The sequence below is a fragment of the Rosa rugosa genome, chromosome 6 (genome assembly GCF_958449725.1).
Source record: "Rosa rugosa chromosome 6, drRosRugo1.1, whole genome shotgun sequence".
In the NCBI taxonomy this organism is placed as follows: Eukaryota; Viridiplantae; Streptophyta; class Magnoliopsida; order Rosales; family Rosaceae; genus Rosa; species Rosa rugosa.
In genome coordinates, this window is record NC_084825.1 from 12,647,195 (window position 1) to 12,665,493 (window position 18,299).

The 18,299-nt window shown below is 39.1% G+C and overlaps 1 protein-coding gene and 1 long non-coding RNA gene across 2 annotated transcripts; one reads left to right on the top strand and one right to left on the bottom strand.

Moving 5' to 3' along the window:
- Positions 1–8,376: 8,376 nt before the first annotated feature.
- LOC133718282 (LEAF RUST 10 DISEASE-RESISTANCE LOCUS RECEPTOR-LIKE PROTEIN KINASE-like 2.3) lies at positions 8,377–12,532 on the bottom strand. Its single transcript, XM_062145096.1, has 5 exons — positions 11,291–12,532; positions 11,151–11,204; positions 11,028–11,066; positions 10,812–10,831; positions 8,377–9,605 (listed from the first exon to the last, which is right to left on the bottom strand). Exons 1-5 carry the CDS (start codon positions 12,054–12,056, stop codon positions 8,469–8,471), a joined length of 2,016 nt encoding a protein of 671 aa, XP_062001080.1. The 5' UTR covers positions 12,057–12,532; the 3' UTR covers positions 8,377–8,468.
- On the top strand, positions 9,617–10,719 carry LOC133718292 (uncharacterized). Its single transcript, XR_009850225.1, has 2 exons — positions 9,617–9,808; positions 9,936–10,719. It is a non-coding gene; the product is annotated as an uncharacterized LOC133718292 (long non-coding RNA).
- Positions 12,533–18,299: the final 5,767 nt, after the last annotated feature.

An 18,299-nucleotide genomic window follows, 5' to 3' on the forward strand; every position in this document is an offset into this window, starting at 1 on the left:
GAAGTTGAGAAACAAACCGTCAAGAGTATTAAGGCTCTAAGATCCGATCGAGGAGGCGAATACTTAAGCAATGAGTTTATTGATTATCTCAAACAAGAAGGCATTGTTTCTTCATTAGCTCCTCCTGGAACACCACAACTCAATGGTGTCTCTGAAAGGAGAAATCGAACTTTGTTAGACATGGTTCGTTCCATGATGAGCTATACTGATTTACCTATATCCTTTTGGGGATATGCACTTCAAACAGCAATTTATTTGTTAAATAGAGTGCCTTCCAAGTCCGTCCCTCTTACACCATATGAGATGTGGCATGGGAAGAAACCAAGTCTCAATCATATTAAGATTTGGGGTTGTCCAGCTTATGTCAAAAGACTAGAAGCAGGCAAGCTTGAAGCTAGATCAAGCAAGTGTTTATTTGTGGGATATCCTAAAGATAGTTTAGGATATTATTTCTTTCAACCTGAAGAACAAAAGGTGTTTGTTAGCAGGAATGCCACTTTCCTTGAAAGGGACTATGTCCTTGATGGAAATGTTGAACAAATGGTAGAACTCAAGGAAGTGTCCAACAAGCCACAAACTAACACTTCATTTCCCGTTGAACAACTTCCTGAACCAACTATAACACAAACTCCAAGAATATCTAGTAGGATCCGGATACCTCCCAAGAGGTATGGTTTGTGTCATGAAAGCCTTGGGGAGTTAAATCTCCTTGGTGACAATGAAAACCTGCATGATCCTTCTAGTTATAATGAAGCAATGTCAAACGTTGACTCAAAGAAATGGCAAGAAGCCATGGAATCCGAGATTGACTCTATGTATACCAATCAAGTCTGGACTCTCGTTGACCCTCCACCTGGTATTAGACCAATTGGAAACAAATGGGTCTTCAAGAAAAAGATAGGCTCAGATGGTAAAATAGAAACCTACAAAGCTAGGTTGGTGGCAAAGGGCTATAAGCAAAGAGAGGGCATTGACTATGAAGATACGTTCTCTCCTGTTGCCATGGTTAAATCCATTCGGATATTATTTGCTATAGCTGCTCACTATGATTATGAGATATGGCAAATGGACGTAAAGACTGCCTTTCTGAATGGCAACCTTGAGGAAGAGCTTTATATGGATCAACCTGAAGGCTTTGCGTCTAGAGATGACATTCATAAAGTGTGTAAGCTTCATAGGTCCATCTATGGACTCAAGCAAGCTTCAAGGAGTTGGAACATCCGTTTTGATGATGCAGTCAAATCTTTTGGTTTCACACAAAACATGGATGAACCTTGTGTTTACAAAAAGGTCAGTGGGAGTGCTGTTGTGTTCCTTGTACTTTATGTAGATGACATCCTACTCTTTGGGAATGATGTAGGAATGTTATCTTCAATTAAAGTTTGGTTGTCCAAGACCTTCCTTATGAAGGATCTTGGAGAAGCTGCCTATGTACTAGGAATAAAGATCTATAGAGACAGATCAAAAAGATTAATTGGATTATCTCAATCCTTGTACATAGACAAAGTGCTGAATAGATTTCACATGGAACAATCTAGGAAGGGTTTTCTGCCTGTCAGACATGGCATTCACCTTTCTAAGAAAATGTGCCCACAAACGATTGAGGAAGTGCAAAAGATGAGCAAGATCCCATATGCATATGCAATAGGGAGCCTCATGTATGCGATGCTATGCACAAGACCTGATATCAGTTATGGCGTAAGCATAACTAGTCGATATCAGTCCAATCCAGGTTTAGAACACTGGAATGCTGTTAAGAATATCCTTAAGTACTTGAGAAGGACTAAAGATTTATTCCTCGTTTATGGAGGTGGTGATTTGCAATCAGAGTTGCAAGTGGAAGCATACACAGACTCAGATTTTCAATCTGATGTGAATGACAGAAAATCCACATCGGGGTTTGTCTTCACCTTGAATGGAGGTGCAGTAAATTGGAGAAGCTGCAAACAAAGCGTTACTGCAGATTCCACTACTGAGGCAGAATACATTGCAGCTGCAGAGGCTGCAAAGGAAGCAGTTTGGATGAAAAAGTTCATCACTGAACTTGATGTTGTTCCTACCATTGAGTCACCGATTCCACTTTACTGTGACAACAATGGGGCAATTGCTCAAGCCAAGGAACCAAGGTCTCATCAAAAATCCAAACACATCGAAAGACGTTTCCATATCATAAGGGAGATTGTTAATCGTGGAGACGTTAACATTCTCAAAGTAGCATCTGTTGATAACATATCAGATCCATTCACTAAGCCTTTATCACAAGCAAAGCTAGAACAACATCTTGAGAAGATGGGTGTACGTTTCATGGCTGATTGGGTTTAGTACAAGTGGGAGATTGAAGGAATTGTGTCCTAAAACAATCATTTTGATGTAATTATTATTGTAATTATTATTATTCAAAAGGGCAAGTTTATTGTTCATTGCTTATACTTAATATTTGATTGAACAAGGTCCAAGGAATATGAGTTAAAGAGAAAGTAATCTAAAGAGTTAGATGTGTGAGACATTTACTCTTTCACACTCTTATCCTAAAAGGTTCCTAGTCATAGGATTATCACTTGGACATTGATAATCCGGAAAGACTAGCACATACTATGTATTCTCAATATGGAGGATGATATGTCTCTTGTCATTTGTGTAGAGACACTAATACAAGTATGTGGGTGCTCTTAACTTAAAGAGTATACTGAACGCGATCATTAGAGTTCTTGTATGGAGTCTTACTTACATGTCAAACTTGAACTCTAAATTGCAATAATACAAATTAGTCATTTGACCTGAGACACCATAGTTGTCTTATGAGTGAATGGATTATCTCTTGATGATGCAATAACATTGTGTCCCTTAATGGATATAATAGATGCATTCATTGGTATAATCAATTCGGTCATGGAGACATGTGAGTGTACAACAAGGAATCTCTATCCTTAAGTAAATAAGGTGTATGTTCAAAGATGTGATTCAATGAGTCTTTGGCCAAAGCATTGAATGAGATTTAAAAAAAGGAGTTTTTAATCACATTCTAAGAATCACATAAGAATGAAAATCACATTAGGGGATTGACATATCAATTCCATACCCCGATGATGTGATTTAGAACATAGTGTAAGAGAAGGACCGTATTGTATTGTAATTCCAATTGAATAGGTTCTTTGTCATTCTACATTAACTAGGGTAGTCATGATATGTTGCAAGACGTCACTCATGACTTGTGAAGTCCCCGAGGATTAATAAACATTTATTATCCTAATAACAAGGGAGAATCAAAAATGGAGTTTTTGATTCGTAAACAAAATAGAATGGTTTCTATAAACTTCACTGCCTTGTTAATTAGAACCTAAGAGATCGCACACCATATAAGTGGATCATTGAGATTGTATATGAAGAAGATTAAACAAGAGTTGGTTATGAGCAAATAATTAATTAGATTTATTATTTGAACATAATTAGGATTTTCGGGTAAAACCGAACCTATTGGGCCTAAACGATTGTCGGGTTTTTTGGTGTGGACTTGGGCTTCACTAAATGAGATTTAAATGAAAGCCCAAGACACATTTTTAGTGCCCAATAACATGTATGGACCAGCCAAAATATTGGCTTTATGAAAGTCAATATTTTTCTTTTAGTAATTGGAGTTATTTCCTATTATATAAAAGGGAAAGCATGGACAAAGAAAAGTTAGTGTCTCCACACTATTATTTTCAGATTAGAGAGAGAGAAAGAGAGTTCTCTCTTGGTCCATTTTTCAGAAATTAAAGGAAAGAAGAACACTTGCATAATTTCTTCTTTTCTTTCATCTTTCTTCATCTCTTGATTCACTTGGTGAAGATCCTTAGAGGCCATATATTTTTGTGGCTTTACTTGTTACATCAAGGAGGAGATTACAAGCACAAGAAGGAGTATAAGAAGGAGTTCTTAATTCAAGGTGCTTCAAGGTGGAGGAAACACACACAAGGAGAGATCAAGGAGAGGAACTTTGGTGGTTCACTTGGATCGGATTAAAATCACGCTCCAAGGGTGAGTAGAACATAAACTCCCTCTTTGTTCTTCCTTACCATGCATGCTATGTTTATATACATATCACAATAAACCAAGATCATGGGTTAAAGGAATGGATTTTATGTTTAGTTAGTAGTTTAATTGTTAAACTTATTCCGCACTAATTAAAAAGTTTTGAAATCCATCCATTCCTTCAGGCTATCCATCAGGTCAAATGTTCCCCTTTTGTATATTTGTTTGAAATCTAGCTTTGGAATTGAGGCGTTTTTTACCTCATGCTCGATTTCATTGTATTCAAATTCTTCAGCATTTAGGAGTTGTACTCCTTTCTTTTTCCCGAAGATGCTCATTATCTTGACATCTCGAGTTTCTTTCGGCTTTTCATACCGAATACTAGTAGAACTAGTTGAGGGATCCAGAAAAATCAAGTTTGGGACATGATTCTCTGGTCTTTCTAATGGTTTGAATCCATTAGCCTTCTTTTTTACTGTAGGCATTTTCTTGTCCTTCAGTATAGTTTTCATAGAATCCAGCGTTTTTTGCTGTTCATTGATTTTTCTACTAACACTCGTTAGCTTTTCTTCTTCCGTTTTTGGAAGATCTTTGATATAATCCAGTTTGTTTTCCAATTTTTCTAATTGGTGGATTATAACAGGATTTTTTTCTAGATGTTCTTGATATCTAGATATTTCCCTCTGCAGGATCTGATATTTTTCATCAGAAGATTTTAATAGAGAATTCAGTCTCTCTATTATTAAATCAGACATTGTCCCCATTGGGGGATTCCCCTGCTGAGCTCTTTACAAGCTCTGATACCAGTGATTTGCGGATCTAACCAATCCTCAAATAATCAAGAGGTTTTTGTTCCTCTTCCAGAATATATAAAAGGTTATCAATATCTTCTTCTAATTTATAAATTCTGGTTTGAAGTCTATAGATGATATCCCAGTAGTTGGGAGTCTCTCTACGAAGACCTTCTTCTTTCAATTTTCTCAGCTTTTCTCTTTCCTTATGCAGTTCTGTGCTAGTATTTTTACAGATAGCATTTAGCTCAAGTCTGTCAATGATTGAAATCTTGAATAGTAAATTGTACTGTTTACATTTGAAATAGAGGATGATTGCAACGTCTGTATATATATGTAAACGAATAAACTCTGATGGGCCCACCACGTTTCATCAAAACTTTTTTTTTTTTTTAAACAAATAAAAATAGACAGCAAAGAAACCAAACTGACAAGGACACTTAGGAAAGGGTACTACTGGAAGGGATTTTGCTAAGATGGGTAGGTAGGAATAAAAAGAGGAAAAAGTTGTGTAAAGAGGAAAAAAAATAATACACTGGGGTGTATGAGAAGTATTTTTGAGGATTTGGGGTGAATGAGCATTAACCCTAAAATAAATAATGATGCATGCATTTATTTTCTTGAATTAATGCTTTACCTAATTAATATATTACTTTCGAGCATACGAATGGATTTCGGAAATTTATTTCGATTTATCACGTGGATTTGCTTTCAATAATGATTTTCATGAAGTAATTATGATTTATTCCGGTTATGAATTTTGGATATTAATTTGTTATGCTCGGATTCGAATTTATAATTTATGTTGATTTTCGACGAATCATTTTCTGAGGTAATTTCCGGAATTAAATATATATTCTCTATTCGTTGATTTGAGATTTTTGGAAAGATTTTCGAAATGGGATTTCGATGAATTTATTTTCCTATTTATTTATCGACTTTCGGTTTTGGCATTGGGAATGCCTTGTTGATGATCTAATTATTCTTTTAGCGTGTGGGACACGCTGTAGATTTATGTGACTTTCTACGAGAATTTCCAGGTACGGTTGGGAATTGTACCCGTGTTTTCTTTATTCGCGGGACTTATGGGGAAGCCTTACTGATTTTCGATTTTTCGTATGATTTTTACCCGCCATACCTGGGTCGTCATATTTATTGCTAGCTAGCCTATTAGTACTCCTCCCTGCTTACTATGTGTTTGTGGGTGAGTAAGAGCAGAGCATGGGATGCTCCAGAGTGTGGGACACTCCGACCCGAGCCTGGGAGGCTCCCTTCTTTCGTATGGTGAAACTTCTTCCCCATATTTTATCGTTGCTTGACTAGCGGGGCTAGTCTGATTTTCATTATAGCCAGCGGGGCTGGTCTTATCTTCTTGAGAAACGAGATTTCGGTTTTACGATATAGTTTTCGAATGTGGTGACTAGCGAGGCTAGTCGATTTATCGTTTTGGAATTCTTGGATTTAAATCTAAATGTGTTTTCTAATTGTTGCATGCATCGGTTTTTAATGAAATAAATGTGGGAAAGTATGAAATCCTTTTTCTCTTAAATTGTTTATTTTTGTCCACTCACGCTAACGTTTTCGTCTACTTTCCCCTGGGCCTTTCGGTTTCTAATGCCCAGTTTGCAGGCGCTATTAGTTGAGGTCGGGCGTACATGGTTCGAGGCATAGTTGACGAATAGCTTCCGCACTTCTTTGTTTGGCTCTGATCTATTGTGGGTTACTGTTTTGGGTAGTCCACTTTAGGGGTGACTCGACCAGTTCTTGGTAGAGTTATCACTAAGGTGGGCCCCGCAGGGCCACCTCGGATTTCAGGGTGAAATTCGGGGCGAGTCCTGTCATGTTTAGGAGCAAAGCTGATTGTGACATGTTTTGAAGAGATAAGGGTTAACCTGATGAAAAGGATCCATTTGAGGAGGGATAAGATGCTCAGGTATGAAGATACAATCTGCCCCAAACCTAGGGAGATACTAGAGAAAAACAAGGTTAAGGCAGCAATCGATTGCATTCCTAGTGGATCAGGTGGACCAGAAATTGAGGTTGAAAGCTTTGGAGGAAGCAAGCATGTGGTGAACCTGCAAGCAAGAACCTGTGCATGTAGGAGGTGGGATTTAACTGGCATCCCATGTAAACATGCAATTTCAGCAGCAAATTTCATGAGACATGCCCCCGAAGACTATGTGGACCAATGTTACATGAAGAAGATCTACATGGCCATTTATAACAATACAATAAAGCCTATTAATGGTATGGATCTATGGTCAACAAGTGGTGAACCCCCAATCCTTCCCCCACAGTACTCAAGGCAGCCAGGGAGGCCAAGGACAAAGAGGATGAAGGATGCATCTGAGAGGGCAGAAGCTGGTGGTATCAAGCTTGGCAAGGTTCAGAGGTCTCTCAAGTGTGGAAAATGTGGTCAAGTTGGACACAACCAAAAGACTTGTCATAGACACTTGCCAGCCAAGAATAAGACCTCAGGAAACCAAAATGAAAAGAGGAAGTTAGATGCATCAATTTCTGAAACTCAGGTATGAACTTTCAACCTTGTTGCATTGTGTTTTGACTTGTGTTTTACAACTGACTCCGTACTAATTTCATGTATTTATATGTTGCAGTCCAATACTCAGAGAAAGAGACCTACAACGAAGAATGAGTTGAGGCATAAGGTAAAGATATGGGCAGAAAAACTGAAGGTAATAAAGTTCAACAGTTTTTGGTTTTGGGTGTTGCATTTATGTCCATTTTGTTTGTGTGTTGGTCTGAAGATGTCCCTTACATGAATAATGAGCGTTTTTGGTTTTTTTTTTCTTTCAATTTGGTGTCTCTTATTGTAGAAAAAGAGAGATGAACAAAAGGCAGCAGCAGGAAAAGGATCAAATGCTTCAGGCAAGCCAAAATGTAGACCTCCAAAGGCTTCAGCAACTTCTGCCCCAGCTCCAGCAAATGCTAAAGCTCCTCCTGCTACAACAAGGTCTAACCCTCCAGCCAAGCCATCATCATCTTCTAAGCAAGCAGCTCCGACTAGGTCCTCTAGCAGAATCAGAGATAATGCAAAGGATGGGAAAAAGTAGATTATGGTACCATTTATTTCAATTCACTTTATATATGCCCAGATTTGTTAATGCTAATGCTAAAGACAACGTGTGCCCAGATTTGTGTGATAACCCTTAAAAATGCTCCAAATTAGTTGTTGTTTTTATAGACTTATTTTAACTTTGGTGTACATAGGTTGAAGACACAATTTTCAGATTTTTGGAGCCATATTGTGCGAAAATGACCCTTTTACCCCCAAAAGGGGGCCCACTGGACTGATTTAACGTCCAATTTGGATGGTAGTCCAAAAATTGGACACGGATGATTAAATTTGAGAGTACAGGGATGTTACTGATTAAATTGAAACTAGAAGGACTAACATGATGACGACCCCTAACCTCAAGGGGATAAACTGAAATTAGTCCTTGTTTAAAATAGGAAATCCCAGAAAATGGCTGATCCAAAGTACACATAAAGAGTTTCAGAAAAAAAAAAAAAAATAGAGAGCATAGAATTAATAAAGTTGTACAAGAAGTGTATATGCGGAGCATGGAAGAACACTTATTAATTACTGCATGATATGAAATGCCTGCTCCATTGTGAATACAAATATTAACTAGTACATCACTTCCTTTAATTTGGATTTTGAATCGAACTAATTGACTCTTGAGCTTCATTTTTCAATGGCAGTGATGATGTCAAAGTTGTTTCCGAATCATCTTCATCATCCACTACTGGCATGTCTTGTGGATATAGGAAAGGCTTTGGAGGCATTTGAATGTATTCAACTTCTCCTTCAAGCATCTCTACTACTTTGTTCATCGAATTAGGACGGTCACTAGGCTTCATTTGTATACACCACAATGCTACCATGAGCATTTTCTTTGTTAGTTTCTTTTCCTCATCCGTGGCATCTTCAATTTCCACCTCCTTTTCTTCATTGAACTGGTCGTACACCCAAGAAGGAAAGTAAATTTGGCTCGTATTTGCTGCAAGTGCATTTAAATTCCTTCTTTTCCCTGCAATTTCCATCAACAACATTCCAAAACTATAGATATCAGCTTTGTTTGACACACCTCCAATATTCTTGTAAAACAATTCCGGAGCTATGTATCCAATGGTTCCTCTTGCTGCGGTCAAAGTTAAACTGTTGTCATCTAATGGGCATAATCTTGCTAGACCACAGTCTGAAATCTTGGGAACAAACTTCTCGTCAAGAAGAATGTTGTGTGGCTTGATATCGAAATGCAAAATTTTCATATCACATCCTTGATGCAGATAATCAATACCACGGGCCACTCCTAGGGAAATTTCAAATGCTTCCTTGCAACTTAAGGAGATGAGTCCTTCCTTAGGAAATATGTGTTTATCAAGAGACCCTTTTGACATGTACTCATATATAAGAGCACGCTTTGATCCCTCAGCACAATAGCCAATTAGTCGCACCACATTTACATGATGAATTCTTCCAATGGTAGCAACTTCATTCATAAAATCTTGCCCATTAGCTTTGGAATTTCCCAACATCTTAACAGCAACAAGGTGACCGCTCCGAAGCTTTCCTTTATATACAGCGCCATAACCTCCTTCCCCCAATTTATCCTTAAATCCTTTAGTCATCTTCTTGATGTTGGAGTAGGAGTACCGTATAGGCATGAGGTTGTTGTGACTCTGTAAGAATTCTTCAATAACACTGTACATTGATAAATGTCGTCTTTTCAACTTCAAGATTAAAAACACAAGCACACATGGAATTCCGAGTCCAAGCTTTGCCAAAATCCAGTGTTTTCAAAGGCGTTGCCGAGGCCCGCCCGGTGCGCGCTCCGGTGTGGGGCGACCGGAAATTGCCTCGCCGGGTCAAAATGAGGCGTGCTGCTGGAAAGGCGGTCGAATAGGCGACGGAGCGGCGCTCTTTTTGCAGAGGCGGCGCCTCAGGCAGGAAGGCGAGGAAGAAGAAGAAGACGCGACTCGAGGTTTTTTTTTTTTTCTTTTTCATTCCGTCAAAACGACGTCGTTTTGATGTTTTTTTTTTTTTTTTTAAGACCCCATACGGCACCGTTTTATCTTCTGGTCTCTTACTCTCTTTAACCCCCAAAACAGATCGACCCCTAGAGTGAATTCAGATTTCAGAACGCAGCGCAGGAGGAAGAGTGAAAACACGAGTGTGTGGGTGCGATGCTTGGCTGGTGGATCTACGAGGTACAAATTGCAATCTCACTTCACTTCTCTTTTCTTTTTTCTTCTTCAAGTGTTGGTTTGATTGAGGAACCGATGGTCTTGGTTCCATCTCAATTTTGTTTAGCTTGATTCTTTATTTTTTTTTCCTTTTTTCATATTCAAGTCTTGGTCTGTTGGTGCGTTCCTTTGCATCTCATATGGGTATGAGGAATTTTGGTTCTTTAATTGTAATTCTAGTCTCGTATTTGAGTTCTTTGTTTGCAACCAATTTTGAAATATAGGAAGAGTTGTCATTGACTTTTTAATGTGTTTAATCTTGAATGATGAAATCAATGTCCAATTCATGGTGTTAATTGAACCACGAGAGTTCTATTTTGAGGTCGAAGACGGCTTGGATTTACGGCCAGCAGAGGAATGTCTCGGCTCAGTTGCTGCGTCTCTTTTTCCATGACTGCTTCATTGAGGTAAAGAACTCAGATTCTTCATGACTTTGGTGTGAGTTTTTTTGTGATATGGCTTTAATTTCTGGTTTGAAGTATCGAAATATAGGGATATATGGATTCTTGAAATGAAGTGCAGTTGTTATTTTCGAATAAATTTAGTATGAACTTATGTATTATTGAATTTAATGTTATGAGAGTGCTTATTTAGAACCTTATTTAAGTATATTCATATTATTTATAAATGTAATGTATTATTATAATAATTACGGGAAAGGCTTCGCCTTAACGCCTTGAGGCACTCGCCTTGCGGGGCTCTAGGCAGTCGCCTTCGCCTCGCTTTCGCATTTGAAAACACTGCCAAAATCCACCAAGATACTGTAATTAAAGGAAAATAATTTAGTCCCGTGCTAGAATTACACTTGAGATCAATTATTCAACCGTTTATGACTTTTTATCTCTTTTTTTTTTTTTGAAAAAGACTTTTTATCTCTTTGAAAGAATGAAGTTTCGTTAAATTAAAAATATTTAATCAAGGTTGCTTCTAGAAAAAGAAATTAAGGATAAAACGCACCTGCCATTGGAAATATAGAAATGAATCGCATGAATATATCTGCAAGTAGAGAGGGAACAGTTATACTAAGAGTTGATTATAAGTTGCTGTGAAAACAATAAGCTGGATTGACATAGTCCTTACCTGTTATAAAGTCCAAGACGGTGGTGCCTGCATAGGTAGGATAAGTCCAGATGCCTGCATCATAAATATCAAGTTATCAACTCTGAATAAACTGAAAATAAATAATTGTGGTAAAGCTTGAAGAACAGAATGTTCCTTACTACAATTAACTTTGTTGGTATCATTGTCGAAATAGCACCACCTAGACCAATTTGGACCTTGTGTATACCTCTTCAACCATGAAAGTTCAAAACCATAGAGCAGCTCGTTGTGGATGTCTATGTAGGAACTGTTCATGTCCTTTGTCCCAATCGACGATGATATCAAGACCATCAGCTGTATGCGACATGAATCCCACAAATCCGAGACATTTAAGCTTTCAGTGATAACAAAAGAACGCCCACTTTTTGCATTAATGCAAGGAGCAGTATCCATATAGAGAGACGAATTCACAGGCCGAGTTTCACAGGTCATGAAGATTATAGGCTTTGACAGTTCCAACATATCCGAGTTCGACAAATTGGCACCTTTCCATATATAAATGCTGTATGGATCCTCATCACTGAAGTTATAGCTGGCCAACGAATTACGAGGGATTGAAGAGCAGTTACCCTTGCGAACATTGGCATCCACAACTCGGATTGTGGCGTTTCCATAATTGATGGCAAGCACATAGTATTTTCCTGAATAAAAGTGTAATACAGTGAGATTGTTCTCACAAGACAGGTTATACCTTAAGTCACCGCACTTGTTTGGATCATCATTGAGTCGGAAAGGGTAACTTATGTTGTGGATGTCGCCGCAGGAAGAAGGCTCACAGTGATGAGGATCATCCTTAGCGTGGCAAGCTGCAGTGCACAAAACAAGAAGGAGAAGGACCAGTATTGCTTTCATGGGTAGCCTTCCTGTGATCATGGGAAGATACATGGACGGGAGAAATATCTAGCTTTATGCCTTCGTCAGTTCCACAAAAGCAGAGATGATATAGGAGGAGGCTGGAATGCACAGGCTGAAAGTTACAGCCAGTCAAACCAGTATACGTGGAGCAAGGATAAAATCAAACTTGGGGCATAGTGTAATTTCACACAAACGGACCGTTAGGTGCCTTTTGCAGAAACTTCCGCTTTTGCTCTGGTCGCATCACGAACTCTTGCATCGATCGTGCCTTTTGCTTGTTGCCTCGACGGAATACTGAATCCTGTGATTACTACTGAAAACAACAAATCGATTGCAGAAATTGCTTTGTGGTTGTTGTTAGCCCAAAGAGGACAAGGAAGAACGATGGTGTGGTTATGGAGAAAAGGTTAGTTAACGAGGAGATGAATAGGCCAACGAGGAGGAGGAAGGAGTAGATGAATCTAAACTGGATTGTGGTGGCTAATCGCCAACGAGGAGAGTGGTAAAACATTTTTTTACCCTGTCAAAAGCCCCTCCATCTTAACGCGCTGGCTGCGTATCTTACAACCTACGTATTCCAGATTTCTCCGATGATATAAAGAAATGATATATGGAATAGAGAAGTTATGACTTGTAGACTAGTGGAAGTGGGTCAAAGTCCCAATTTCATTTGGAAAAAGAGTGCGTTATTGAGACATATCTCAACTTTGGCTCCATTTTTATTGGCTACTTCAGATTTTGTGGATAGCAGCACTGCCAACATTATTCGTTTTACTAGTCAATATGGAAAGATAGGTCGAGGCAAGCGGCCGGTCCTAACAAAAAATGTTATACTTGTTAGGTTGAGTAAAACCTAACGAGTATAACATTCTAAAAAAAAATTTGTAATCGATACTTCTATCTTGATTCCGAACTCTTTAATAAAGTAGCTTCACGTTCCTGACGAAGTCGTTCCCTCTGAAAGAAGAAAAGCACAAGGATACAAGATGTAAGGATGCCAAAAAAAATCTACAAGACAAAATAACAGATGCAATGCAATATTATCGAAAGTGGTTTTATTGGTTGTATTAAATTATGGATCACATTTGAGTATTAAAGGACTGATCCTATCGCATTGATTAGTGGGATTAGCAATAACTGAATAACATTACCAATCCAATAATAAACTTGTATGTACTTTGTGACTTCACATAAAGCATAGTGAAGGATGCCACAGCATGCATGACTTCATAGTTAATCAATAAGGGTGGATTCCCAACAGGTAAAATCAGAACCATAAACAGAGGGTTTCAGTTTAAGAAACTGCTATGTATATAGTGGAGTATGCATAGGATATACAGGCAGTTAGAAATCAGCCAAAACAAACAACATCACTATAAAACTTTAAACCAAGTGCTCTTAACAGATATTGCCAGAACATTTGAGTTGCAGTTGATTGAAATACATATGTTCTACACAAATTGTTGTTTCTTGTATTAATAATGCTTACAATGTAATACTTAAAAGACTAGGCCTTAGTGTAACTGAAAACAGCAATGAATTTATCTCAGTTTTGCAGAGGACAGTTGCATTACTCCAGGGGGAGAATCCTAGCTAGCCCACCATGCCACTCATAGATCATATTCTTACCTTTGCATTGACAAAAGAAATAGTGCAACTCTAATAGGTTCCCTACAAGTCAACAAACGCGGAGAACGTGAATGAATTGAATCCCTAGTTTTTGTTTGTCAAAGTGGACCTGTTTGTTCTATGTATCTATGATTGCTTATTAAATTGCCAAGGTTCCCTACAAGTCAACAAACCTTCTTTCAAATTCGAAGCTTCGTGGGCGGATGAGGCGGATTCTTTTCCAATCATAAAGGATTGCTGGTACAAGACCCCTTCCCTTCCTAATATTACACAATGGATTTCAAACCTTAATCGCTGCAGATCCAAGCTCAAGGTTTGGAGTAAAAACAAATTTCCAAAGTGTAACAAAGATGAGATTAAGGCTTGTTTAGTTGAGTTGGAGGAGCTCCAACTAAACTCACCCTTTACCAGCACAAAACAACAAGATGTTCTAGCCAATAAACTGGGTTCTTTGTGGATTAAGGAAGAAAAGTATTGGCACCAACGTTCTCGTGTTAATTGGTTGAAGACGGGGGATTCAAATTCTAGATTCTTCCATCTCTCCACTCTTCAACGAAGACAGAGAAACCGAATTCTGAAAATTCAGAATGAGTCTGGTACTTGGATTGTGGGTGAAGCTCAGATTAGGCGTGAATTTGAAACTCAATTCAAACAAATTTTTAAGAGCATTGGCCCAAGGCAGTGGGGTGATGTGTTCCGGGGGGTCGAACCGTGCGTAACACGGGAAATGAATCATGATCTTGTCTCTCCCTTCTCTCTGGAGGAAGTAAGAGATATGCGGCAGTGGGGTGATGTGTTCCGGGGGGTCGAACCGTGCGTAACACGGGAAATGAATCATGATCTTGTCTCTCCCTTCTCTCTGGAGGAAGTAAGAGATATGCGGCTTTTCAATTGGGAGCGTTAAAGTCCCCTGGCCCCGATGGTTTTCCAGGCTTGTTCTATCACAAGTACTGGAAAATAGTGAATGAGGTGGTTGTGGACTCCTCAAAAGATTTTGGTGTTGGCCAGATAAGTCTCAGGAACTTAAACCAAACCCATATTGTTCTAATCCCAAAGATTCCCAACCCAGAAAAAACCTCCCATTTTCGACCCATTAGCTTGTGCAATAATTCCTACAAAATCTTGTCCAAGCTGCTAGCAAACCGGTTGAAACCCTTACTCACCCAGCTGATCACCCCAAACCAAAATGCTTTCGTCCCTGAGAGACTAATCCATGACAACATTATGCTGGCACACGAAACCTACCACTATTTGAAATTGAAACGAGAAGGTGGCAATCATGAATTGGGGCTGAAAATTGATATGAACAAAGCCTACGATCGCGTTGAATGGGATTTCCTTGAAGCTGCCCTATATCGATTTGGTTTCTCTAGTGGATGGATTAATCTGATCATGGGGTGTGTATCTACGGTCTCTTTCTCTATTGTTTTGAATGGGAATCCAGGGAGCTTCTTTCTTCCTAGTAGAGGGTTAAGACAAGGGGATCCCCTATCCCCCTATCTCTTTCTAATAGTCAGTGAGGTGTTCTCCCTTAGAATGACCAAAGCTGTGCGGAATGGTAGTCTCATTGGTGTTAAACTATCCAGGTCTTGCCCTACCCTCTCACACCTCTTCTTTGCTGACGATGCTCTGTTTTTCTTGAGAGCTACTCTCCTGAATTGCAGCCAATTTTCATGGTTACTGCAGGAATATTGTGAAGCTTCTGGGCAGCTGTTAAACCATGAGAAATCGAGCATCTTTTTCTCACCAAATACCCCAGATCAGATGAAGAGGTTAATGTGTGCTTTGTTAAAGATTAAGGTTGTTGAGAATCCGGGAACATATCTTGGCTTGCCAACTGTTTGGGGAAGATCAAAGAAAGAGGCCCTGGTTTTCATCAAGGAAAAGATTAACAGAAAATTGGAGGGTTGGAAGCAGAAGTCTCTCTCTCTTGCTGGGAAAGAAGTTTTACTCAAATCTGTAGCATTGGCTGCCCCGTCCTATCCAATGGCCTGTTTCATGTTTCCTAAAGGAGTCTGCGAGGAAATTAACTCAGCCTTGAGTAACTACTGGTGGGGTTCTACAGACTCGGGTCCTAAGATTCATTGGAAGAGTTGGAGTTATTTGGGCAGGGCAAAGTCTGAGGGTGGAATTGGATTTAGAGATTTACACCATTTTAATCTCTCCCTTCTGGCAAAGCAATGCTGGAGACTCTTGCAAGACTCGGATTCACTATGGGCCAAAGTGCTTAAGGCGAGATACTACCCTGATTCTGACTTCACTAAGGCTATTAAAGGTCACCGTGCATCTTGGGGATGGTCAAGTCTAATTGAAGCAAGGGATGTTCTTCTTAATGGTTCTTGCTGGCAAGTCATCGATGGCTCTTCTATTAATATCTGGTCTGATAGATGGATTCCCCCTCCTAATGATGGGTTGATAGTAGTTAATGGGACTGTCCCAAGTAGTGCTCCTACTCTGGTCAGTGAGTTAATCGACTAGGATACTAGAAACTGGGCTTTGGATCATATTCTTCATATCCTACAACCTGAAGTTATCACTCATATTCGGGCTATTCCTATAGGAAGAAGGGGAGGTCATGATCGCCTAATCTGGCCTTGGAACAAGTCTGGTTGCTACACTGTGAAATCAGGGTATCATTGGATTCATTCACTTGACTCTAACTCTTCTTCTCCCAGCATAGGACCATCTCATTCGGTGGACCCGAAATGCTGGAAGTTACTATGGAAACTTCCTACCCTCCCTAAGATTAGACTGTTCTTCTGGAGGATTTTAAATGGAGCAACTCCATCCTTCCTTAACCTCTTCCGAAGAAAACTAACTACAAACCCTCTTTGCCCTATATGTGGAAAGTTTACAGAAACTATGGAGCATGTTCTACTTCTTTGCCCATGGGTTGATGCTATCTGGTTTGGATCCCCTTTGGGTCTCAGAATTAATAAACAACAGGTCATTTCTATAGACATTTGGTTATTGGGAATTGCTGAACTTCATTCCATAGCTAAAGAGAAGAAAAGGGTACTGACCTTAATCTGTTTTTTGTGCTGCGCAATCTGGAAAGCCCGATGTCAGTTCGTATACCAACATCAACAACTTTCCCCTGCAATGGTTCTTGACTTCGGCGTGAGACTTGCAGATGAGTTTTTAACTGCGATTACTCCCACCCCGGCTCTCTCTTCTGATTTCATCACAAAATGGGAACCTCCCCCTCCGGATTTGGTGACTGTTAACTGTGATGCGGCCTGGGTCGATCCATCAATTGGAGGTTTAGGTGTTGTGATTCGTGATCATAATGGCATAATGATTGCGGATGGATCGAAGCAATCATGTCACGGATCGGTTGAAGCAGCTGAAGCTAGTGCAATTCTCCTTGGAGTCGAACTGGCATTTGAACATAATCTGCAAAATGTTCGAATTGAATCAGATTCTTTGGAGGTTATAACTGATCTGAAATCCAACAATGACTGCAGAAACTGGAAAACCTCATCAATCATCGATGAGATTAGATGGAGAAGTACCTTCTTCAATCGGATCTTCTGGGAATGGATTCCCCGTGAAGCGAATATGGCAACTCATACAGCAGCCTCGCTTTGGAAAGCGGTCGGTGGGTCTCTCCAGATGGGCCAACAGGCCACCACCAGCCTTGACTATGGTGCTCAGGAACGATGGTCTTCCCTGCCCTCCAGTTTCCTTAAGCTAGTTGGTATGGGTTTCCTTTTGTGGGTTGTTTCCTCCTTTACTATATCGTTCTGGGTAGAGTAGGAGAATTCAGCTTTCCTTATGAGATTGTATTTGGGTTAAAAAAAAAAAAAAAAAAAGAGTTACCTTTTCACCACCAAAAAAAAAAAAAGATGAATTAAATATTTAAAACTCTTTAAAGTTTTGTATGATTTCGTAGATGCATAAAGCCTAAGAGACAACTAGCCTAATGTCAGTCCTATCTTTAAGCACCTTGTGTAGAAATTTCAATAAGCTTAAGCATATTTTATGGTGAGCACAATATAAAAATAGAATCCCACCAGGTATAGGTAAAAAGACTCTGCAATCATTGAACTGAAAATCTTAGGATTTTTCCAAGTTTTCAAAAACATTGCATTAAAGACTAGAAATAATGCAGATGCTAATTATGAACTAATTATGACATGAGAAAGGTACAAGCAACTGATTTACATGTAGCGCCACCAGTAAGACTAACATTTAATGTTTCAATCAGTACCACAACTTCATACACATACAGTAAACCAGTATCACGCATTATGTCAAACTTCATTATGAGTTGTATCCTGTTCAAAATGGTCTAATACTTTTTACAATCAATCTGGTCACCGTTCAACCTAAAGAAATTTTTCTAGTGCTATTATTACCAGCTTTCCAAGAAAATGAATAAACAAATAAATAAATAAAAGAACAAGATTTCTAAACAAATCAAAAGAAGACCTACCATGATGGTGACACAATATGAATCAGTCCATAAAATCAGTTCTATTTTATGCTTCCAAGTGACAAAGCCGGCTGGCATGGCGATAGAAAGTACAAAAGAAGGCCTGATATGGTATACTACAACCAGGGGAGGAGGCAGATGTGCGCTAGAGTACGCAGCTGCACATCCTGGAACTTAGTTTATTTAATAGGACAATACTTGGCTGA